Source organism: Balearica regulorum, chromosome 7 (assembly GCF_011004875.1).
Source record: "Balearica regulorum gibbericeps isolate bBalReg1 chromosome 7, bBalReg1.pri, whole genome shotgun sequence".
In the NCBI taxonomy this organism is placed as follows: domain Eukaryota; kingdom Metazoa; phylum Chordata; class Aves; order Gruiformes; family Gruidae; genus Balearica; species Balearica regulorum.
The window spans coordinates 9,596,915-9,622,496 of record NC_046190.1 but is presented as its reverse complement, the minus strand read 5'-3'; the positions used below and the strand labels follow the sequence as shown (position 1 = coordinate 9,622,496).

Here is a 25,582-nt window from a genome sequence, read left to right as displayed (position 1 = left end):
TTCCTTGTTGAGATCCTTAATGCAGAAAGAATTTGCTTTTTACTATGTGGATTAAAGATAGTGGAGAATTAGCCTTCCAAAATTGATGCTTAAATATAGCTTCAGAATAGGACTTTAAAATATTTTAATATTGAATTTGTGTGCCTGCCTGAATTAATCTTTAAATCCATGCTTTTGTAGTTACCTGGCCTACAGCCACCTTTCGTCATACTCTGATGTGAACAATTACATGATGGCGGAACCGCTTCACGTGAAGAACAAAGGTAATAAAGTTGTAGGTGGAGGTTAAAGCAGCAGAATCACAAGTGCCAATGTCCTGTTGGAAATCTCTCCGTTTTGAGCCTGAATTTCTGAAATATCTAACAAAAATCAGTATTTTGTGAACAAACAATACAAGGTATTTTTTGCCAATTGTAGAAACAGTACAGAAAGTTTTAACTGCAGCACAGCTGCAATAGAAGAGAGACTTTTGGACACAGCTTGACAAAAGTATCTTGACTTTGTTCTTCTGTACTTGTGTATATGCTTGATTACTAATAAACATTGTCAGTATGAGTATGGTTTATAAATACAGCTAACTCCTAATTATCCAGATTTGCATGGGCTGGAATGTCCTGCATAATTGCAAAAACAGGATAATTGGAGTACTGGGGAATTTGGTGCAGATACATGCAGTGGGAGGTGGAGTTCTTCAGCAATGTTTCTTGCCTTCATGAGTACCTCAGTACTGTTTGATCCATGTTCCCTGTTACTCAAAATAAGGGGTAAAAAAACTTGATTCTGGGAGATCTGAGATAGCTTCGTATGCAGCCATATTGGGTCTGGAGTGTTCATGAAATTTGATTTCATGTTTGGCAAGAGTTTTAGTTTAGGCAAAGTTTAGAAGATTAACTTGCTTCCAGGTGGGGGAAAAGGCCACGTCAGCTTTACGTTGGCTCGGATGAGAACTTGGGCTAATAAGCTTGTTAAACTGAAACAAGCTCAGAATGGCACATGTAGTTAACAACTGAAACAAATTTTTTGTAGGTAAATGAGTTTCCCACTTATAAAAACATAGTTCCTAGTATATTGGTATGCAGACTTAGCTGAATGTTTGTCTTGTGAGAGTTGTTTGAGAATAAACTCACTGGAAAGACCACAAGGCTTATAAGGTGCTCACTGGAAAGTAAAAAATGTCTTGTTATATTTTTGTGTCTGAATATTTGTTGATATGAGAAAACTATGCATAAGTATAAACTTTACATAGATCACATGTTCAACAGTATTGAAAGAAACTTGTAATGTTTCAGCTACTGTAAAATTGCATGCTATGAATTTCTGCCCTATGAATATTGGAAATTAAGTAAATTTTATTTGTTCCTGCTGAACAACTTTATTTGAAACAATTATGGATGGACTTATATTGAATTATAAGCACAGAGTGGTGAAACTGTTGCTTTAATAATACCACTGATAGTAGGTTTGAATAAACATAGTATCAGAGTGATAACAAGAAGTGACTTCCAGAGTGTGTCATGGTCCTAGCATCTCCATTTGTTCAAACATGCTAGCAGAAGAGTGGGAGTAGATAAGAGCCTTGTGTCTTCCTGCAAATACTTGATAACACAGGCATGTATTAGCATTGTTCATCAGATCCTTTTGCAAATACTTCTGCTTCTAGGAAGTTCCATGGAAGGTATAATTGGTAGAGGGAACATGCTGTTGAGAACTGCAGCTGATGAAGGAAATACTGTGAGTTATTGCCCTTTATAATTGCCCCAAATATTCTGAGCATTTCTAGACAGCAGAAATGATCAGCATACGTTGCTCTTTCTTGAAGTCTGAAATTTTGACTCTTTTTGTTGTTGCATTTTGGTATATTAGAATATTTCTTCCCCAATGGGCAGCTCTTTTTCTGGTAAGATTCACCTAAAATTTTTCATCCGCAGATGTCGCATTCTGATTTGATTCATGAGAAGCCAAAGAAATCGCAATATTCCTCTGAAAACGTTTTCTCTATTGGCTATGATAAGAGTCTTTTTAGTTCATTAACATCACCCCCTCAAATGAGGACTTGCCATCATTGTGGTCTGTTTGGTAAGTGCCTATTGTCCTGTAGTCTGTGATGCATAGTATGCTTATCAGTGAAACCAGATCAGAAGGTTTGCTTAGAAATGTCTTAAAATGGATGTATATTTTTATCTCGGGTGCAAGTATAGTGACTATTCAGAACATAGTTGGAGTTATGGAACTGATAAACAGAACAGAGTATCTCCCTAATGAAAAATGTTTTATTTTTTCTTCCTAAATATAGAAGAAATTTGGGATATCTGGGTCAGCAATGTCTGATAGTTGTATGTGAATACAAATACTTACTTCTATGTGCTTATAACTGTAGTGGAACCATGTAGTAAAGCAGTTATTAAATAATACATGGAGTCTGTATGTTAAGATCTGTTGTCTCTTCCAATATAAATGTTTCTCTCTGACTGTTTCTTTTTTTTAGGATCCCTCAGATGTTCACAATGCAAGCAAATATACTATTGCTCTGCAGATTGTCAGAAGAAAGATTGGCCAGTGCATAGTGTTGTATGTGAGCCAATTAAACAGAAGTAAGTTTATTAAAAGTTCTGCCAAAAAATCTTTACAGAAAGACAATATCCCTCCCAATACAATTTAAATGACCATGTAAAGGCATGGGATTGGGATTGGAGCAAAATATGTTGCTTATTCTTAGGCTAGTACTGCATTGTCTCATACTTGTCAGAAAACTCGGCTCTGCTGCTTTAGAAGGGTAACTTGAAAGATCCTGTTGGAGTTCTTAAGGTGTTCTGTAGTTTGAATTAAAGCAAGAGCATTATTTTTACTTGTGTCAGAACTATGTGAGCATGCAGTAAGAATACTAGCTTATCACATGACTTTGTTATTGCTGTTGATGAGGTAGGTGTCATGGTTTAACCCAGTAGGCAGCTAAAACAACTACACAGGAGTTCATTCACTCTACCCCCTGCCCGCAGTGGGATGGAGGAGAGAACTGAAAAGGTGGGGGAGGTAAAACTTGTGGGTTCAGATAAAGACAGCTTCATAGGACAGAAAAGGAAGAGAATAATAATGATAAAAGAATATACAAAACAAGTGATGCACAGCACAATTGCTCACCATTTGAAACCAATGCTCAGCTAGTTCTTGAGCTGAACCACCTCCCCGCCCACCCCCCAGTTATATACTGAGCATGACATCATATGGTATGGAGTATCCCTTTGGCCAGTTTGGGTCACCTGCCCTGGCTGTGTCCCCTCCCTGCTTCTTTGGGAACCCCCCACCTTCTCATTGGCAGGGCGGTATGCGAAGCTGAAAAGTCCTTGACTGCTTGGCAACAACTAAAAACATCAGTGTGTTATCAACATTATTCTCATCCTAAATCCAAAGCACAGCACTATACCAGCTCCTAGAAAGAAAGCTAACTCTATCTCAGCTGAAACCAGGACACTAGGGAAGGGAGGAGAAATGAGGCTGTGTGTTTCAGCAGTGGCATGGTTAATGGATTGCATTTAACAGACTCCAAAGAGGCACCCTTTGAATCTAACTGTAGCCTCGGTGAACCTCATGGATATTTTAAGCACAGCTGCAATTAGAAGAAGCTGTCTCAGCCAGGCCATTCTCTAGCTGCTTGTTACAGCTTTTTGACATGCTGGTTTAGATGCTCAAGAGATCACTCTCTAATCTGTTTCAATTAAAGTAAGCACCATGAGGTTATGACACAGTACAAATTGACTGGCTGGGTTTAGAATAGTTTAGGGGAGTGATGTGAGGATTTAAGCCAACAATCTCTAGCAAGGAGTGATGACTGCATTTCACTGAATCTGTAACTGGGTGTCCATAATCAAAGTTTACAAGAGAGATTTTTTTTTTCCTCACAAGTTTTGCCACAGTGAGTGAATGGGAGGGGCATGGGAACAAGCTGACATAATGTTATCTGGCTATTACTTATGTATTCAACTGAAATAGCAACATTTCTTTTTTTTGTGATTTTATAGTTCTTAAGATTTGCTTGGGATTACAGTGTTAGCAGAACTCTACAGCATTTTCCATCAAAATTAATTTAGTTTGTTGATGGCATCAGGAAAAACATGCCAAGTGTTGCGTGACAAGGAACTAATAAATCTGCTGTTGTGCATTTCCTTGGAGGAAGAATAAAGGTTGACAAAACCCCCATACTACGAACACAGCCTTTTGTTTTATTTATGAGTAGGTGTTAGGAATGCTACTTGTCTATCTTTGGTTCTTAAAAATTAACATGTTTTTCTTTAATTACAGTGTAAGTAATAAAAATGGAGGCAAGTTACCTATTAAAACTGAGAAGGGAGTTTATCTTAAGGTATAGTATGTGATATGATTTTCACTATGTCTTGAATGGATCTGCTGTGAGCTAGTTGCAATATGCTTAATTTAACCTGTACAGGAAAGAAGCAAATTCCAATTTACTCTTATTAGAAACATCAGTGCTTCAAATCAAAAGTTACTGGGAGAAGCATTCAAAAATGTTATTTCTAGAGCCCTTAGCAATCCTATCAGATAAATCATTTTTTGTTTGAAAAAACATTTGTGAAAAGGTTAAAAATCAAGACATGTATGATGTTGCTAGAGAAATATTTTAGGAAGGAAACAGATGTAGCTTGTCCAATTTGGAAAAAATCTGGTGTTGTCTTGTTTTCTGTGTAGATCACAAACTGATGCTTGGAGCCTTATAAATTATTTCAGAAATATATTTAATGTAGTATTGTGTAGTAACAGATGCATATAAGTTTTTTTTGTTTCTTTGCTGTAGCAGGAATTGAATGTGACATAGTTCTCCTTTGTAATGTTTTGAAGCCTCTCTTGAATCTTACTTTCAGTCAAACATTTCTTGTAGTCTTTCTATGAACTCTTCTGCAGGAGATTATTTTGCTGTCTTCATGGTTCCTTGGGATGATATTTATGAAAGCAAGTAAATGTGCATACCTCCAACTAGCCTCAAGTTTGCACTGTACAAGAAAACTTCTGTGTCATGCACTTTTTTGAAGTAGCTCATTTATCTGTTTAACAACTTAATTTAGAAAGGAGGCTTTATTTTGTGCCTTTAACTTCTGTTAGTTCATCTTGATAGCTTTCTGCTTTGTGTACTTGTGACTGTGTTCTAGTAAAACTGATCAACTGGTAGTGAGGGACCTTTATATCGAGAGGCTGTATGATACGAATAAACAATTTGTAGCAAACTTACTTTGACCTAACAGGAGGTTTTATTTTTCCCTGGTTCATCTGAATCTCAAGTTCTGCAGAAGGAAGAGAGCTTATATTGCATATTGAACAATCTTTAATGTATTTTACTGTTGTACTGAGATGTGTTTTTATGGAAAATACTCGAAGGATCTTTGTTCCAAGTAAAGAATTAATTTGGGAGTTGTAGCAGTAATTTTAGTCATTGTGTGTTGTCTGCATTATGTTGGTCCAAATGAAAAACCTCTTTTACCTAACGATGTGTATAAGATTATTTTTCTAATGTGTTTAGGATGTCACAGATGCAGATGGTATGTATTAGGCAGGTTGCACTAAATGTTTAGACTTTTTAAAAAAATGAATGCCTGCAGTTAAAGCAGTAGCTATAATCTACTCTGTGGTGTTAAGGCTACAAGGAAGCAGGTGGAATTAAATTCCTCTTATTTATGAGAGCATCACAAGCAGGAAATATAGCTGAGTTGTTCTGTAAAACAGGTGTGAAAGGAAGAGGTGAATGTGTGAGACTTCAGCACTTGTTTTCCATTGTCTGTTCACTGTATCTCTGTAATAATGTTTTAAGTTCTTTTCAAGACTAATACAAAACCTGTAAGACCTCTTACTGAAAGTCAACAAAAGCACTTTTTTACATGCTTCTTGAAATGATAAAAAGTTCTCTTTTCATTTGTTATTACAAGGAGCTACAACTGAAACTCTGTAAGTTAAACGTAACTTGTAGCTATTTTAAATAGGGTAACTCAACTTCTGTGGATTCCCTCAAGACAGAAGAGCACATCAAGAAAATAATGCTTTCGGATCTCCAGACTCTAGGGATCAAAAAAGCTATGGAAGTACAGGTACTCTTATTTTGGAAAAATCTTACAATGCTTTGTTAGGTTGCATTTGAAGCTGTGTTAAGCATATATAGCTGTGTGTCATCTCAGCTTTGTCTCATTTTGCTTGCATGTAAAATTCCTTTAGTTTTATAAAGATGAATAAATGCAAGTGGGGGCAGGGTGCGTAAGTGAGGAAGATTATTACTGTGAAGGTCAACATAGCTGGTTTCATTCCCTGCAGTTAATTACTGCTAGATTCAAAACAAAAGAACAAAATCAGGTATTGGTTGAAATGCATTTATTGAAATGAACGCTAGTCCTGAATGTATGGTAGGTTGTTCTTGCATAATTAACATATACTATGGCTTTTCTCTGTAGGGTACAGTAACAGAGTTCAAGAGTCCAAGAGAATTTTATATACAGATGAGTTCTCCAGAAGTTTTAGACCAGATCAGTAAGCTTTCTGTGAAACTACAAGACTGTTATGCTAAGACAGTTATTCAAGAGCAATATAGTGCTATCAAAGGGGAAGTGTGCGTTGCAAGGTGTTCTTTGGATCAGGTAACATATGATTGTCCATAAAATAACCATTCTATGTTGAGCTCATGTTTTGCATGTTTTGCTTATGTCTCTACCAGTGAAGGCTGCTAGTTAGAGATCAGTTTATTATGGTGGAATTGTGGTAGTAACTAACTTTATAACATCTGGAACTCAAATTTAAGGTACTGATTTTTTTTTTCCTCCCCTCTAAAAAGTTTACTTCTATGTGTTTATGTACTTGAACCCTGCAGGTGCTGTTTGTCCTACTGTTGCTTGAAGGCTGTGTGTGTTCTTAGCAAATGTATACTGTAGTGAGAACAGTTTGGAATATGACTGCTTTTTTTAAGGAAGTTATTCTTGTCTTACCTGACTTTTCTGGTTGCATTTCTATAGCCACATCTAGTTTCTGTTTCCCTTCCCATGCCTTTTTTTGTATTTCTTCCCCTTTTTCTCCTCCATTGTTAGCCAGTTCTTGATTTACTGTACAGTAGCCAATATCCATAGGAGTAGAACTTTATCTTCACAGCAGTTAACGCTACAGTGAGTTGTGTTCATTTGAGTCACTTCAGAATTGGTCAGTGCCTTTTGATAAACAAACCTGATAAAGCAAAATATGTTGTGTTCTTACTAAAATTATCACTTCTATGCAGACCTGGAACAGAGCACTGATAAAAGATGTGGATATAGTGCAAAAGAAAGCACAAGTATTCTATATAGATTATGGAAATGAAGAAAATATTCCACTCTCCTGGATTAAAGCTCTGCACAAAGACATTGAACTGTTGTTACCTCCATGTGTAAGTTCTATTTTTTCCTAACAATAGCTGAGGTATTTTAAATGAATGATTCTGAAATGAGTGTGACTTGTGTCTCAGTGTAGCTGTCATTATCACAGTATTTTGTGTTCAGCAAAAGTGATACATAAAAACTGCTTTAGTACACTAAGGTTCACCTTCTGAAATGTTCCCTAGCTATTCCATGGGAGTGAGGAAGGCCACCTGGCTTTTTTCTTCCTCGTCTCAGAATTCTTGGGTTCTAAGCTGATGAAAAAAACCCCAAAACCATGCAGGGCAGTTAGGTCTGCATGTCCCTTATACGCTAGAGGACAGCAGGGGAAAACATTCTGCCTGCATATTCTAATCTGGTCTCATGCAGTAGTGAATAATTGCTTGTAGTTTGGGCAAACTTTGTTTGGAGTACAGCTGTTGGTCTGAGTTCATTGCCATACTGTGTGAATGTCTTCCATTACAAAATAGATGGTCTAGCTTTAATCTGTGGGTTAAACTAGCATGTTTAACTATGCACAAAGGAGGAGAGAGTTGTATTTCAACCAGTGACAACTAGGACTAGCAGCTATTGGAATAGTGTTTCATAGCTTGTTCACGTGACTTTCTGCTGGATCCATAAAAGATTGACAGCTGTTTGAATCTTAGTGTAAAGCCTTCAGTGTCTGCTGAGGGAAAGTTAGGACATGTGCCTGTGGTCAGATGTGATGTGTGATACAACCGTGCCTTGCATAAGAGAGCATAAATAGTGGGAGAATCAGAGGAAGTGTAGTTTACAATTTGAATTTAATTTCCTAATTCTTAACTCTATAAAGAAGTTAGTTGAATTGATAGTGCTTCAAATTTCAACAGCAGCTTTAACTTTTATATGCAAGATGGTATTTTTTGAGGGCCTTAATTATTTAGTTGCTTTTTCTACAGGGCAAACAATCTCCTCTTGTTCTAATTTTAATTCTTTTCAGGCCATTAAGTGTTCCTTTGCTAATTATGATCCAAAAGAAAAAGGATGGATCAAAGGCATTGCCAGCATTTCTTCCCAGCTTATGGGAAAGCACTGTTCAGTAACTGTTGTTGACGTATTACAGGAAGAAATGATGTTGAGTTTTGCTGTAGATGTTGTTCTTCCAGGTGTTGGTAAGTACTTGGTAGTGTGTGTGTGGGGAAAACCAACACAACTGATAAGTCTTATGTTCGCTCTCCCTACCCCTCCCCAATACCTTTTAAAAGAAGAGGAGAGTTTTTATTTTGCTCTCTTCCCTCTTGTCACTCTCCCAACCTGCCTTTTGATTTTTTATTTTTTTCACCTTTCCATATAGATGTCACTTTAAAATGTCTGTACCTTCAATATCTTGTAATGCTTAATAACCTTAAATCTTAGTAAGGTTACTCTTGCAGTAGAATAATAATAAATTCAGCATTTTCTGGATTATTTTCTTTATTTTTCTGTTTTAAGAGGCATGCAAATTTGGGACCATGTTGTTCCATTTATCTCATGCATTTTTAACTCTTTAAAAATGATAGTATCAGTTTCTAGTTCCACTAAGGATTTTACCAGCTTTTGTATTTTGTGTATGCTCACTAAACAAGTATCCCAAAGAAAGTGCAACCACTGGATATTGTTTATCTAGTTGGAGAACACTGATTTTTTTTATATTTCTAGCTTAGCAAGCCTCAATGGATAGAGACAAGCAGAGCACCTGACCTCTGAGGAGTCTGAATTCAGATTTTCAGTTGAGCTGAGAGGGTGATTTTGAATGTGAAACCAGACCAATATAGAGAAGGTGTGCCTGTTGTCATTATTTGGAGAGCTATTTCATTTGGTCTTTTTTCTGTCTCCAGAGCAAGAACAATATAGTGCTAAGAGCATACTGTTTTCATTGATATGCAGCCCACAGAAGATTTGAAGGAAGTGATGGTTGATCGTCTTTAGCTTGCTAAAATACCTAATGTGCAGGAAGCTTATCTCCATGCCATAGTTCTGCAATCTATAAAATGATGGTTCACCTTAGTCCTGTGTAAATTCAACTGATTCAGGGTTGTGCTGGGCATATTTCACATGTGGTTGCTTTACAGTACACTAACGACAAAGCAATATAACTTGCCAACCTCTTGGAGAGAAAATAGTAAAAAAACCAATACCTCACTGCATTTATGAAATATTGGATGTATGACATTACAAGCAACTTAAACTAGTCTTCAGTTGAAACTAATTATATTGAAAGCTTGGCATACTGCTTTGTGTATTGGAAATGAAATATGTTCTTAGCTATTGCTAAGAAACTCAAGATTTCTTTGTAAATCTTGGTAACTCATTGCATACTCATTGTTGTAAATATGGAGGTAAGTAGCAAATCCTTGTGAAAAGCTGTAATCAATTTTTCAACCAACAGTCTTTAATGACTATGAGTAAATGTTGATTGTTACTGCTTTGCTCATTTTATATAGTCACACAGTCTTGGAGCCGTGAATGTCTTCAGAAAACTCAAGTAGTTAAGTTACTCTGAAACTACTTTTATTTTACATTCTAAGCATATCAAGTGCTTAACAAATAAGTAGAACATGTTCACCATGTGATAGGCATATAGGACAGGCTCAGAAGATGGTTCTGAAATAAAAACAAATTATTACTATCTCTTATGGTAAATCACTTTGTTTCTTATGTCTGTGTTTTAGGAGCTTGCCTAGATAAAGTACCTTTAGAAATGAGGTCTGATTTAACTCCAGGAAGCAATACCAAAGGAGCAGGCTCTCTAAGAGGTAAGCAAGCAAATCTAACTTCTTAGTAAGAGACAGAAAAAAGTTGGGGAATCTTAAATCCTCCCGTGTTGCATGATATTCTGAATGTAGTACCTACTACAGCTGTTCACTAGCATCACCTCCTACTTAAAAACATTGGCTAGTGGAGCTTCCTTCAGGTCACTAGTGACAGTAGCACACATACTTTATGCTACTAAAAAGTATTTGTTTAGTGATGATTATGTGACCATTGATGGATAATATGACAGGAGCCTTCAAAGCCCAAAGAGTCAGCAAAAAGAATAAACTTCTTCAGTGTTTAAATTTTGTAGTTTAATTTAGCACGTTTAAGTCTCTGAATCCTGGCTGGTGAGGTTGCACATATCAAAGTCATCTAGCTTTTGATCAGTAACCTTTTTTTTAACGTACAGTGTCAGAAAACCATTCTAAGGGAAGTAAAGAAAAAATACCTGAAGATGAAGAATTTCTTCACTCTGCTCATTCGGTTGCAGAGTGTGTCTCTGTATGTATTGGAGATGCATTTTCTGGTGTGGTTTCCTGCATTCAAAATCCAGAAGACTTTTTCTGTCAGCAGATACACAGTGCCCGTAAGTGAAGTGTTGAAAATGGGATGCAAGATACCTAGTATGGCATTTTTCTCTTCAGTAGAGTGGTTGGAGGGAGGTGTTGCTGGTCTTGTAGTTTGACCTGAAATGGTGATTCCCTGTAGCATTGGGCCATGCCTCAGTCAGTTAAGAGCCACGGTGTTGTAGAGGAGGTTTTTGGCACCATTAATATCAATTACTAACTTGTAAGGTGATAACTTATGGGCAGTCTGAGTAGTGCAAAGTAGAAATATGGTGTGGCACCGTTTTTAGCAATCTGAAGTCAATTTGTTTCACAAATACTTAATGTTAAATGCATTCTGTCACATGTTTCAGAAATGTGTGTGAGTTTCTAATGACTTTGTGTATTCCTGTGATGTGTTATTGCTTTACCACTGGAGGGAAGTGTTTTCATAGAGACTGGATGTGCGGACTGAACTTCTTTGTTACATAGTATGGGAAGAATATCTGAGTATGAGAGGGCCGGATCATAGTGCCCAATCCCTGCTTTGGTGTCTTCTGATACAGTAAGACGTAAAACCATAAGTAACATTATAGTGGGCGAGAGTGCTGGGCTGCAGGGACTTTTGGTGTATCTCCCACGGTGCCCATAAGCAGATATCTGGGGAGAATTAGAGCAGAGTAAGTTTGTGGGGTGTGTCTTCCTAGCACTACCTGAGCTAGCATATTTTTCAGCTAAAAGGGCTTTTGCATCTGGATGTGATCTGGTGTATCTCCTACAGTGGATTTCTCTTCTGTGTACTTGTGCAGCCTTTGAATTCTGGGTAGACTCATAGCATAGCACATCCTTTGGCAAGAAGTGGCACTTGTCATCTGCCTGTTTGAAAAGCTGTCTTCCTTGGTTTCTTGCCTCCACTACCTTGGTGTCAGTTCCTACTGGCTTCAGTTTTGTTCTTGTGTTGAAAAAGTCTGACTGGTTTTCCCTGTCTGTTCCCTTTAACACTGTGATTCCTCAGACTCAGGTGAGGACTCTCTTTGATCTTGCTGATTGAAGAGACCTAGTCTTATCACTAGTTCGGTATTACGCTACACATTATGTGAAATAATCTCCATTATACTACAAGATGTTCTTCCAGGCTTTGAACTTAAAGTTTGTGTACTTTTGTAGTAATTACAATACAGTGTATGTTCCAAAACCTATATATTTTTAACATCAGGTCAACTTGCTGAGCTTCAGATGTCTCTTAATGAACATTGTGACAAATTTGCCAGTAGTCCAGCTTTCCGTCCTGCTGCTGGAAATGTATGCTGTGCCCAGTTCACAGGTAATAACGGAGGGAATTTATGTTGCTTTAATTTATTACAAAATCACATTTTATAATTATGTTTAGACATGTTTCATATAGAGTTTACTTGTGTCTGGTTTTAGCTGTGGCTAGCATTTGGTAGTGATTTTAAAAAATTATTAATAGCTAATAATGACATCTACAAAATACTAGTTTAAAAAAAGACCATAAAATGCTCCCTTCATTGAGCAAACACTGGGTTCGGTTTTTTATAAAGGAGCTTTTTAAGAGACCAGGAAGAAATCTGGACTTTTTATATGTTGGTGAGCACTGTTTACCAACTTGGAATTTTAGACCCCAAAAAGGGATAGAAGAAATGGGATTATATGTAATGAAGCTGCTCTGATAGACAGCTTCTCAAAATGTTATTTAGTTAAGACCTAGTAGTCCTGAATTGTATGTTTGTAACTTAGTTTCTGCCTGTCAGTTATCACTGACATCAAGTTTCTACTAGTCTCATGATAAAATTGAATCTTGCCTAAACATAAGCTAGTATTCTGCATAAAGCAGCGTTTTGTGCTAGGAATTGGTAAGTCTATATAAAAGAAATACCTTTTCTTTATTAGAATCTGAAGTCCTGTTTGCCTGAGGGCAGTAGGATGAAGATGAATATCTTTTTTTTTTTTTTTCTTACAGATAATTCTCATTTTCATCCAGCTTTTAACAAGAAAAAAACCCAACCTCCACACATTGCTGCTATAACTTTTGTGACTGATAAACGTTCCTGGTCACTTATTTCTTTCTATTTCCTGTGGTTTTGCTGCTTTGGATAAATTAGCTGTGAGACTGAACAAATAAGCTGAAATAGATGCTGCTTTTGCATATTCAGAAAAAGCTAGTACTGCCAGTAAGCTGTCTTGGCATTTGAATGGGCGATGGTCTAGGTGCCTAGCTAGGGAATGCTACCAGTTCAGTACCTCAGACATCTTGATAATCTTGAGTAAGCTTGTATTTCTGTTTCTCAAATATTTTAATTGAATTAAAATACTTAAATTATTAGATCTGTTTTGTGGCCTTTGAATTGCATGTCATTGTGGTCAGCTGAGATACTGTTTGCTGTTTGTTTAAATGTATTGAACTCAAGCACCACATCCACATAATGTAGGTAATTCTTTGTTGCAATATGTATTTGTGAGGGGATTGGGTTTTTATGGAAAGAATGAGAGTGCAACACTCAACTCATACCAGGGGCGTGTGTGGCATCCATAAGGGTTTTGTAAAGGTTTATGTGAACTGTTAAGATTGATATTGTGTTTCTATAGTTGTCTGCCCAAAACAATTACTCTGTTCTCAGATGTTAAAGTACAATCAATATTTGTATCTTCCTTTCTAGAAGACAATCTTTGGTATCGTGCTGCTGCTATAGCATATGTTTCTGAAGATACTCTTTTGGTGGGCTATATAGATTATGGTAATTCTGAAGTTCTTCCACTGAATAGACTTCGTCCTATGATTCCAAGATTAATGGACTTGCCAGCTCAAGCCATAAGATGTACCTTGGCAGGTATGAAACAAATGATAAGCTGTTTCAAACTGGATAGAGGCAAAATAAGTGGGGTTAGATACTATGATCACATCTGTAGTATCTTATATTGAAATATGAGGGAGGGTGGAGATAAGAGTGTTAGTTCCACAGTTCTTGATTGTTGCGGCATATCTACACAACATGATTAATCTTTCCTAACGTACTTGGTGACCTCCAGTTGTATGTTTGGAAAACTGTGTTTATATTAACATACTTGTTAAGTTTTGCATGTGCTTTTGTTCTAAGGAAAATTCAGTCACCTACTGGATTTGTGGAATTCTTAAATTTTGTTGTGGTTCTAACGTTATGGGGGAAGTAAAATTTCATTTTATATATTGAAGTTCAGAACTGTACCTATCGCTTCCTCTGGGGCAAATCTAGTGAAATTACTGGTAGACTCTTCTCCATAGGCTTGTGAAATCTGTCAAGTTGGAAAGGACTTTGATGCTTCCTAGTGTATCCTTCTGTCTCAAGCCAGGATTATAATCTGGTTTTGACATACTTGTTTAACCTGCTGTTAGAAATTGCTTATTTTCTCTGTTCCCATCACTATGCAAGATGGTATACCCCTTTGCTTCAGTACCCTTCCTTTAGAATACTTGTTGTCTGTCCTTCCTTTACAATACTTGATATTTAAACTGCTTTTCAAATTTTTTGGTAAAACTTAGAGCAGTGTATTATCTTCTTTCTTTAGAGGAAAACATAAAACAATGTTTCCCTTGTATGTAGAGATGGAAATGACGCATATAGAATGTGACCTAAAGAAATCACTTTTCTGGGGAAAATCATGATGCCTATATCTGCTACTGAATGTTCTAGGAAAGGTCCTAAACACAGCATGGACACAAAGTGATAAGATGTTTCCTGATTAGAGTCAAGGATTGCTGCTGTGTAAATATACCTTTCTGGAAGGCAACTTCTGCCAGTCTGTTACTATAAAGTTCTGGTTATAACTTACAGTTTAGAAATATACTTAGTAGCCTTCAGAGTAAATGTTGAAGGAGAAGCAGCTTATAGTAGCAGATGCATTGGCTGACAGATGGTTAATGTTCAAAACTATAGGGTCTAGGCATGAGACGCAGACAGACACTTCTTAGACATTCATACTAAAGAACTATTAAATTTGAATTTGCACTTCTCTTTGTGTACTAGACTAGTTGTACATGATCTTTGAGTTTTTTTTATTAAATCCAAGTACTACAAATATTCAGAATCTAAATAATTGGGTTTGGAATCTTGTTACAAGCATGAGGAGTGGGAGTGAGTTACTTGGTGTATCTGCTGCTTAATCTATTGTTTTAAACAGTGTTGTACCTTTCCACATATTGTTGAGACTTGGACTATCCTCAGAACCTTTCCATACTATGTGACCTTTTAGGGGTAAAGCCACCATTAGGAGCCTGGACCTCAAAAGCTATTTCTTTTATGAAACAACTGGTGAAAGACAAAGTGTTCACAATAAAAGTAGTGGATAAAGAGAGTTATAGATCTGTGGTGGAGCTTGTAGATGCATCGATTACTCCAGTAATAAATATATCGAGCCATCTCATAGAGACAGGCTATGCAGCTGAGGAATCAAGGATGGCCTTACCAGCAATCAGAATGAGCCATGTTAAGCAAGCAAATGGTGAGTACAAGCACGTCCTGCTAATCTGGTGTTACTTAACCTCCTATAAGAGTGCAAGTTCTTAATTAGTAAGAACTTTCCAGTCTGGCTCATGAAGTCTGACCTTCACAGCTCTGAAGTTTAGCCATGGCAACTTTGCCATGAAGAAATGGCGTGTTTGCTTGTGTGGTGCTGTGTGTGTGTGCAGACATAACAAAGATGTGATTGCTTTCGGATAACCACACTAGTATTTCACTCTCTCTGGTTAGAAGTCTTACAATTTCCAGTTGAAGTAAGATCTGACTAGTTAGTACCTGCTTGTTCTTATGCCCTTGTCCTTTAGCTCATATAGTATTTAATCTTCATTGTCCTGTATTTTACACCTAAACCCACATGTTTAGTCCTTGAAAACTTGTTTGACTGCAGTAACCTATACAACTTCAAGGCTCTGCCTAAAGTGCCTTTTTTGCATTTAGTGACCAAAGCATGAATTCGAGAGATTTGCAAATTCTATGTCAGATTTCTTTGTATTATCGGAAGATCCCTAGCCTCTCTCATAGAAAGCATGTTAAGCCTCTCTTCTTTTCCATCTTGTGTCTAGTAAAACTACATATTCTCTCCTGATCTAGCTGTACTGAAAACTGGGGGAAGCCTTTTTGCCAAGGCTATGTCCAAATCCCTTAATTTTGATCTTTCTCACTAGATGTCTCATGTCCTGGCCATGAGACTCTTCAGCCTGGAGAAGAGAAGGCTAGAGGGAAATCTCAGTGCAGCCTTCCAGTACCTGAAGGGGGCTTGTAAGAAAGATGGAGACAATGTTTTTAGCAGGGACTGTTGTGATAGGACAAGGGGGAACAGTTTTAAACTAAAAGAGGGTAGATTTAGACTAGATACAAGGAATAACTTTTTTTATAATGAGTGTGGTGAAATGCTGGCACAGGTTGCCCAGAGAGGTAGTAGATGCCCCATCCCTGGAAACATTCAAGGTCAGGCTAGATGGGGATCTCAGCAACCTGATCTAGTTGAAGATGTCCCTGCATATTGCAGGGGTGTTGGACTAGGTGGCCTTTAAAGGTCCCTTCCAACCCAAACTATTCTATAATCTTTGAGAAGGGTAAGGAATCTTGTATGAAATTCAAATGAACAGCAGCTTTCATGGTTATATCCAAACACATTTTGATCTATGGCTGCCATCCTGGATGTTTTGTTCTTAAGTTTCTTAGTTACTTCTCACCTTTGTTTAATTTCTCACGCTGAGTGGAAGCTTTTGAATGCAGGTTCTAAACAGATTATCAACTTTTGTCTCAAGTGTTTTAAAACTTGTGGGTTTTATATTGGAATTTGAACAGATACATTTCTCTGTCAAGTTGTGAAATATTTTTTCATTAATTTACTTTATTTCAATTTAGTGATTAAATCTGTAATTGTTGGATCCAGCATGGTATAAGAGTAGCTCTTCATTAACTTGCCAGGAATTAAGAAACAATGTTTTATTTTGGTTTAGAGGACTAGTTAGAAGAAATTTCACCATTACATGGAAGAATAAAAAAATCACTTCACAGTTGTTAAGCATGCTAAAGCTTTCTCTAAACTTTGAGCCATTTGTTAATCTTTATTTTTCTTGTCAATCTTTCTTCCTTCTGCAGTGGAAAATTCAACCAGCTTCTAATTCTTTGGGCATATTTCCCAAAATATGCCAACTGTGCTCTGTCCCTTCGAGTAGGGATCTGGCAGTTGCTGTGTGAAGGACACTTACGTATTCTACTGACAATAAAGAAGACTTTAGAGCCTATTTTGATAATTATTTTTTGACGGGGGGAGGAGGAGGAGAAGGGGTGGCTGTTTTGTGTTTGGTTTTTTCTTTGCCTGTTGGCAATATGACTTTTTCTAAAGTAACCTACCATCCGACACAATACTGAGCAGGTGGAACAGCATCTCAGTGTGGCCATCCTTGAAGCTCAAAGCTTTCTTGAGATTCACTTTCAGGAAAAAAATCACCCCAAACTCTTAGAACTGGAAAGGTCTACCAAAGTCAGAGGCCAACTACTTGCACTCAAGTCTTGAAAAATCTGACAGTATTTCTGCATACTGCTGCCTACCACAAGCTGTAACAACAGCTATGAAAAATACAGGAAGATTTAATAATATGCAAATGGTGGAAAAGATGGCTTTTCCAGTGTGTCATAGTTTAGTTATCATATGATCTATTCTACAACTTCAGTTAAATAGTAAGTTTCTTTAAGGTACTTGAGTATAATACACAGTGCAAATTTCTGCAACCAGTCTTTCTGTTAATCTTTTTGTTCTTTCTTCTCCTTAGACCATTTCCAGTACTCTTGGTGACAGCTGTTTCGTTCTTCTGTGCCCCCTAGCCTGTTTCCAGGGAACCAAGGTTTCCCAGAGTCCCTCTTGGTCAGGTTATGGCCATCTAGCCTATACCTCTGTGTGATTACGCTTCCTCGCTCATCTATGGCTTGCCCCCCTCAGTAGTGATCAAATACATTAAGCAACTGGCACACTTCTCTTACTTGCTGTTACTCTGTAAAGAGGGTCTCACTGGTAATTAGTCTTTCGGAATATTTATAACAAGAAAATTGAGGATATGAAAGAACATTCAAGATATATGTAATTTTTTTCCTGTAAAAATTAATTTAATTTCTCTTCCTTCCTGTACATCTCTCCTCTCTTTCATCTCTAGAGGACACAGTGAACAAAAGAATTTGCAAGTGGAGTAAATTAACTCTTAAACAAACAGTAGATGTCGTAGTGTGTACACTGTACAATCCTGGAGAATTCTACTGTCAGATTTCAAATAACAGCGGTAAGTTTATTCAGCTTTCTTTTCTGCTAGCTTCTCTGCTTCCTGATCTGTCATTTATTATAGTTCTAATGCATTACTGTTTCAAGTCAGCTTATAGCACCAAGGCTTACCTCTTGAGTTTTTGTAACTAAGAATACAAGTGGAATGATGAAGAAATTGGATCATGGTATGTAGTGACTCTGAAATCTGAAAACGTTGAAGGTAAGCAGTTGAAAAAAATTTAAGAATGTAGAGAAAAGTGAAAAGAGCTACCATAACCTAGGCAAAGGATATCTAAACAGAAGATAGCAAATGAGACGTGTCTCCTGTGCCCATACAATATTTACTGGAGCTGTCTTCTAGTACCCTGTCCTAATTTATAAAAACTTAAAGATTCAAAAGAGATAACATGAAAATAAGAAACCACAGCTTTTGAGACTTAACTTGCTCTTGGATAAGCTAAAAATTTTTTTGTTCTTCTATTTGCATGTATAAATACTTATGATAGTCACTGGCTTTTTAACCTGCTAGAAAAAGAGCATGATGAAAATCAGTGAAGTGGAAGCTAAATGTATTCAGACCAAAAATATAGGGCAGACCTTAAAAAGTGAATCCCTTGACTTATCTAGGGATTGTACAGATTCTTCGTGGTGTATCACCTTTAAAACATGACTGAATTCCTCCCTGAAAGTGATGTTATAAAGCAGGCTAAAGGACTTGATATGAAAAATAAATAAGCAAGCAGGATGAGATCCCATAATCTGTGATATGCACTGGCTGAACTAGATTATTCCTGTGGTGTTATCTGGCTGTAAAATGTACTTTAGATTTTGGAGTGAAGGGTGCCTGTTGGATTAGTAGGAAGAATTATTGGTCATTTTGTTATCGTACCGAACTAATTTGTCAGTTAACATCAGCTATCTCACCTCTTCCTGCTAATAAGTCTGTCTAGTAAGTTAAATACTTAACGTAGTGTCAACAGGGTTTTTTATGAAATTCTAAAATTTGGGACACTCCCATCAAATTTTTTTATAAGTAAGCTATAAAGTGAACAGTATTAATAAAGTTCAAGTCAGCTTATTTTGTTGATCTCGTCTGTGTTGTTTTTCTAATTTTCAGAGTTACTTGCTCTAAAATTACTTAACAAATCATTGTCTGAATACTGTCAGAAAACACCACCAAATGTTTTTAAGCCTGAGAATGGAGAACCCTGCTGTGCTTTTTTCTCTGGTAAGTAACAGACTTAAAGGGTGAACATAAAAAAAAAATTAATATCTGATAGTTTGCATTGGTAGAAGATAGCAAAGAATGGATTTATTTACTAAAAAAATAAATGCTGGTAAATTTATTAAGCATGTGAAGTTTCTTGTTTGTTTTTAATTTCTAAAATAGATGATGGTAACTGGTACCGTGCTTTGGTGCAAAATGTTACTTCAGATGGAACTGTTAAAGTATGCTTCGTGGACTACGGAAATGTGGAGGAAGTACCACTGGATAAAATACGGCACATCTCATCCTCATTCCTAAAGCTTCCGTTTCAAGGAATTAAATGCTGGCTCTCAGGTGGATTTTCTTATTGGCTCTTGCTCTTGTAAGAGATATTGCAGAGACTTGCTGCTTTAGGGGAAGGAGGTGATGACACAGTATATTTCACAGAACTGTGATTTTGGAGGTTTCTTTTTGTTTTTTTGGTTTTTTTAATAAATGTCTGTGTTGCTTCCAGCCTCTGGCAATTGTGGGAGCCATTGTTTTAGCCTCGCTACAAAACAGACTGGCATTTAGCAGAAAAGAAAGGTGGTGGCTCTTCCCTGAGCTCCTGACAGTGCTGTGGAGTGATCTGCATGGAGGTTACTGATTGACCAAAGGGAACTTGTCATAAAGTTCTGCTTTATCTGTAGTGCTTACTAGCTTTTGGTTGCTGCCTTGCTAGGAGTAAATATGCTTTTGTGCAACTTAATATTTCTCAAAATTTTTGCAGGCAAAGGAGCTCATCTGTTTTTTATGAAGCGAGTTGGCCTTTCAGTTCTCTGTAGGGATGTTTCATTTGATTGCTGTAGAGTTTGGCATTGTACTGCTCTTTCTCAGTCTTCTACCAATTTGCTGCTGCTTCCTTTTCCACACCAGAACACTCAGAATTCTACAGAATTATTCTTTCTTTCTAATGCAGTCTGCTTGGTTTAAAATAATGTGGAAATAGGAAAAATCTCACAACCACATTTTATCAAGGCATCTTCTGCTGGTTTTTGTCTCTTAAAACACTTTGATTTTCTGTTCCTCTGATAAAAAGGCTATATTAAACTGATTCATAAACAGTCTTAACAGCACTGTTTGTGCTGAGGCACAAGGATTTACTTTGTAGAGTATCATAAAATGTAGAAAACAAAATTTGGGATTCTTAAGGAAATGTGTTCTTAGAAGAAAGGAGGAAGACGATGACCAGTTAACAGGATTAAGTACAATTTGTATCCCTGAAGTAGTAAAAGTAGGCTTGGTACTTCAAGTTGTGCTTTAAAACAAAAAAATTTTTTTTAAAAGGAAAATATAATGTGGAAGAAAGTCACTTAATGGAGATATTTTGAACAGTTCTCCTACTTCCTAGGTATAAAACCTGGTGATAGCAAATGGATTCCAGAAGCTACAGCAAGATTTCATATGTACACTGCAGGGATAAAGCTCCAAGCCAGAGTAACTTCCCTTTCCAGAGATGGGGCAGGTGTAGAGCTTATTGACAATTCCACAGGTCATCCAAAAGTGATTAATGAGATATTAATGTCTGAAAAATTGGCTGTAAAGGAAGTTCTACAAGATAAAAAGAACTTTCCAAACAAGTCTGTTGACAAAAAAGGTAATTAAATGAATGTTAACTTTAAGATTCAACAAGAATTTTCAGCATTCCAGCCTTTAACTGTGATCTTGCTGTTTAACTATAGTTAATCAAAACTATGCATGTTTTTAATTGATATTATATTGTGAGTTTTTAAACACAAGCTGTCCTGCAAGTGGCATTATAGACAAAAAGAGAAAGATAAAAATCACTGGGGTTGTCTTAAATGAATCCTATTTGAATATTTGACAGTAGAGTTACAAATTTGCTCACTAAAACTTTTCCCATGTTTACTTTCCAATATCTTATTTTTCTGAGATGTTCTTTTACTTTAGCTACTTTTATATGTGCTAATAGTTCAAGAAATCTAATTTGCTGTTCATAAAGACATGTGTTTGTCTCTAGAATTCAAAAAGATGATCTGTAACAGTTATTTATGGTATGTATGTGCTTGGAGGAAAGTAGTACACTGTATTTTCCTACTGTTTCTATTAGAAACCTCACTTGGGCACTGGAAGCCAATTGAATTGGCTATAGATGAAACCGTATCTGTCTGTGTAACAGAAGTTGTAAGCCCAGATTTGTTTTACGCTGTACCAGTTCAAACTAAAGGTAAGAAAGTGTTCACTCTTTGTAGTACCAGTAAGAAGTCACTGTTGCAAGCTAGATAATAAAATGAATGCTGGTAGTGAACTGAACCATGTGGAAATGTAGCTTGGACAGTAGAAAAATATAAAAAATGCCAATGGTGGGAGCAGGGGAGCTTAAAACTGAGTGTGCTCTTCATTGTACCCAAATGTGGTTAGTTATCAAATGTTTTTTTTTCCCTGTAGATCAAGAGAGGCTACATAGGCAGTTGATTGAACTAGAAGGTTATTGTAAATCTTGTAAGAACCAGTCCTTTAAACCAAAACTGGGTGAAGCCTGTTGTGCCAGGTTTTCAGGTGAGGCAATTGTTCATTTTTATATTTCCTTGAAGAGTGTAAAACACAACTTTTTGTTTTTGCTTTAGAAAGAGGAAAAAAGCCAGCTTTAAAGTGCTTACAGATCTCTTAATTCTGTTACAAAGGATAGCCTGGCTGCATCTTTAGGTCAAAGAAACCATATGACAGTCTGGGAGAGAAAATAAGGTATAGGTTGTGCCCTCCAAAATGTATGGAGCTTTAAGAGGAAAGAACAGTGAGTTACTGTTGAAACTGAAATTTGTTTGTGCTGTTCTGAGTCACAGGGACACGAAATTCGTGGGAGAGCAATAGTGTGCTTGCATCTATACAGAATCCCTTCTGATTTGGGGGTGCCTGGGTGTGTGTTGCATGGGGTGGTGACACTGGCTGTGACAACTGATCGTTCAGCCTTGTTAGCCTAACAAGCTGTCCATGCTTAATGAACTGTTAGTTCAAGTCAAAAGTACTCTTAACAGTGAGGGAACTTAATTTATTGTCTTAGTCTTTCAGAAGAGGGGGTACTCTGATATTAGCTTGATATTTAAAAAATAAAGCAGTCTTGACTCATTAAATGTTGACTGCATGTGGGTTGTTCCAGCAGATCTTGCTAAGTGCTGAGAATGAATGTGGGTGCTAGATCAGATAACAGCTCATGGAAAACACGATAGATGAATTAAAAAATTCTAGGCAGACCACAAGAGTATACCTACATGTTTGACAGTTGTTTTTAACTTCCGCTGATTTTTTGATTTTTTTTGTTGTTTATGGCTCTTCAGGATAATTGAGGAAAAAGGATTTTTTTTAATTTTGGTTATGTTTTGGGAGGGAATATGTATTCAAAAACAAGGGTAAGGGGCTGGAAATACAGTATGCAGATATCCATAAAAGAGCAATTTAGTAAAACTCTTATCTGTGTAATTGGGCAAAATTCTGAAAGCAAGACAAATCTTTATGAATACAGCAATCAGAAACTATTCCCTTGTTCTATAGACTTGCTTCTTCTCAAGTGGCCTTTTGTATATACCAGAGTATTTAAAAATTCCTGGAAAACTATACAGATTCTTGTTCTTGGGATAAGCTGTGTTTATAAGATGGTACTTCACATGTGATTCTTCTTGTCCCAATCTTTTCAGGTGATGGCCGTTGGCACAGAGCTCTTGTTCTAAAAGCTTCTCAGTCTGTAGTGAAAGTACTATATGCTGACTATGGGAACACAGAAACTTTGCCACTTTCCAAGGTGCTGCCAATCACTGATTCCTACCTAAAGCTGCCTTTTCAGACAATTACGTGTTCACTTGCAGGTAAAAAAAAAACCCAAACCAAACAAAACCTACCCCAAAAAACCCTTGGCTATTTGTTTCCTAGAACACTATTAAGTCTGTATCTATCCTGATGATAATGTCCACTTCTTAATACTGACAAACATGAAAATCTGCTGAAACAATATACTGGTTAATACTGTGAAAGCTTTTTTAGATAAATAGTATCTTTTTGGTTAATTATCTGTAGAATCTAAGCTATTTATCTTAGGAAAGTAGTGTCATATTTTCAAAAACAGTGATAGCATTGTTTGCAAGATTCAAGTCACATCATAAAGAAATTCTTTATAGAACAAACTTGATTGTACTAATTTTTTTTCAGGAATAGAGAAAACTGAGTGGTCTCCATTATTACTTGACAAGTTGAAAGAAATGTTATTGAATAAATATGTCACAATTACAGTGAAAGGGATTAATGGAAATGTTAATTTAGTAACAGTGGAAAAATTCTGTGAAAATGGTAGTCTGAATGTAGCTGACAAACTGGTACTGGAAGGTTTGGTCAAATCCTGCAGGAGTGAAAACTTACATACTGAAGATCCAGGTATGTACTTTCACTTAATTACTTCTTAATTCAAACTTAATTTGAAGAACTGTGGACACATGGGATGCCTAAGTGACCTTTCCTTGCAAAAATCTTAGAGGATTCCACATGTCACCCCTTAAGTTATAGAAGCAGTATCCATGTGTATTTTGCTCATTCACTTCTCTTTTTGTAGGCAATGGAGGTGAGACCAAATGCTGCTGCACAGAATTAAAAATGCAAGTAAGATTCAGTCCAAGCAATGCTTGCTTTTTTGTTTCCAGAATCTAAAACAAACCCTATGTGGGAAGCAAATGGGAGTAAAAAGATAATAGCTAACTGAAGCATTGAAGATAGGCAAAGTGAATATCTCGACACTTCTCAATTTGTTTCATACATGGTAATAATTAGAGCACGCTGAAACTGAGGTAGGATAGTGTATAGATCACAAAGACTTCATTAGTCTGTGTGTTGCCATGCATACAGCTCTTTTTTTTTCTAGAGTATGAAGGCTCAGGAGTGTTTCTTTTGTCTGTGTAAAGGTAGTTGCTGGTTTTTTGCATAAACCGTGTCCTTTGGAGAAAGAGCAGTGGGATTTTTTCAGTAATATGCCAGTGTTTTGCTGTGGATGCAACTTGGCAGACAGCTGCATGTCTAAGAAAATTCTTACAATGTTTATATCAGGTAGCAGAGATTAATATTAATGTGCCACAGTTTCAGTCATGAAACTAGGGCTTAGAATCTGACTTCAGTAGAATACTGGAATTTGTAACAGTGTTTGTCAGTTGCAAGATTTATCTTTCATTTAAAAAAAAAAAAAATGAAGTGTTTCTTACAGATATTGCATATTCCTGTAACTTTTGAAAGTTTTCTGGTTTTAAGCTTTCTAACTTATCTTAAGCTATTTATGAAAAATTAGCATGTTAGATTACTAGAAGTAACTTGAAGTATACCAGAAAAGATGCATCAACCTTTCTTGAAGTGAGGATCTTTGTCAGAAGAATAAGCAAAATTTTGAATTTTAAAGATGGAAACGCCTTTCAAGGGTGGTTTGAACTTCCTCTTCTCCCCTCAGCCATAGGCAGCATGGTCAAAAGCAAAAATATGCACTATGATATTTTCGAGGTAGGAAAAGAGCATTTCTGTTCTGCTTCAGAGTAAGCATAGATACCAGGCCATTTAGTGGCAGAAAGGCAGTAAAACTATGCCGTTCCTGAACATAGTTGATTTCTCTGTCCCACTGTAGGCTGTTGAACCTCCTTTTCTCTTCCCCCTCTATAGCTCTTTAATCTTCCAGCTTGATCTAACTAATGTCTTTTCTGACTTCAATTCGGTCACTGTGTTTCCTGCCATCCTTCTTTACCCAAGCAAGTTTGGCTCTGTCTCATGACAGATGAAGAGAAGACAAAAGATTCCCATATAACTGAAAACATAATGAAACAGATGCGTGAATAACCAAATTTAAGATCCTGATCTCAGTCCTAAAATGAGTAATTTCATCAATTTGGTTCAGGGAAGTTTTTTCTTTGGGATGGAAAAGGGGGGAAGGAAGATGGGGTGAGGGGAAGTCAGCTACAATTCTGCTGGCTTTCCCCCCCCTCCAGAAGATTTTACAGCAGAAAGGAACTGTATATTTATTGAACTAATATGGGACTTAAATGAGTTTGTAACTTTAGGATCTACCCTAATCTGAAATCAGCAATTAAAAAAAATTCTAATTTTTTCTCCTTATTCCACAGCTTAAAAAGCATGAACAAATCTTACTCTTCCTTTTAAACAAGTATGGAAATCCAGATGGATTCACTGAAATGAAAAAACTGTTGGACCACTAAGTCTCATGTGCCATTTCATTTGTATGTATACCAGGTTGCTGCATTTTTTCTTTTTTTTGAAGAGCAACTGTATTTGTCAGATGAAAAATGACAGTTGCTTTGTAGAAATCCTGCTGTTTAAGTACCTGTATTTATCTGTATGCTTGGATTGTTATTGTGAAATAAGCA

At 36.7% G+C, this 25,582-nt stretch overlaps 1 protein-coding gene across 1 annotated transcript; it reads left to right on the top strand.

Annotated features, from left to right (window-relative positions):
• Positions 1 to 229: 229 nt before the first annotated feature.
• Positions 230 to 25,582, top strand: TDRD1 (tudor domain containing 1). The gene is made up of 24 exons (XM_075757499.1): positions 230 to 263; positions 1,661 to 1,731; positions 1,929 to 2,076; positions 2,486 to 2,591; positions 4,297 to 4,357; positions 5,985 to 6,089; positions 6,447 to 6,629; positions 7,259 to 7,405; positions 8,356 to 8,521; positions 10,067 to 10,150; positions 10,561 to 10,737; positions 11,913 to 12,020; positions 13,375 to 13,545; positions 14,945 to 15,193; positions 17,871 to 17,993; positions 19,092 to 19,202; positions 19,365 to 19,535; positions 20,572 to 20,817; positions 21,292 to 21,408; positions 21,630 to 21,740; positions 22,874 to 23,041; positions 23,382 to 23,603; positions 23,779 to 23,825; positions 25,322 to 25,582. The coding sequence occupies exons 1-24, from the start codon at positions 230 to 232 to the stop codon at positions 25,412 to 25,414; spliced, it is 3,219 nt and encodes a 1,072-aa protein (XP_075613614.1). The 3' UTR covers positions 25,415 to 25,582.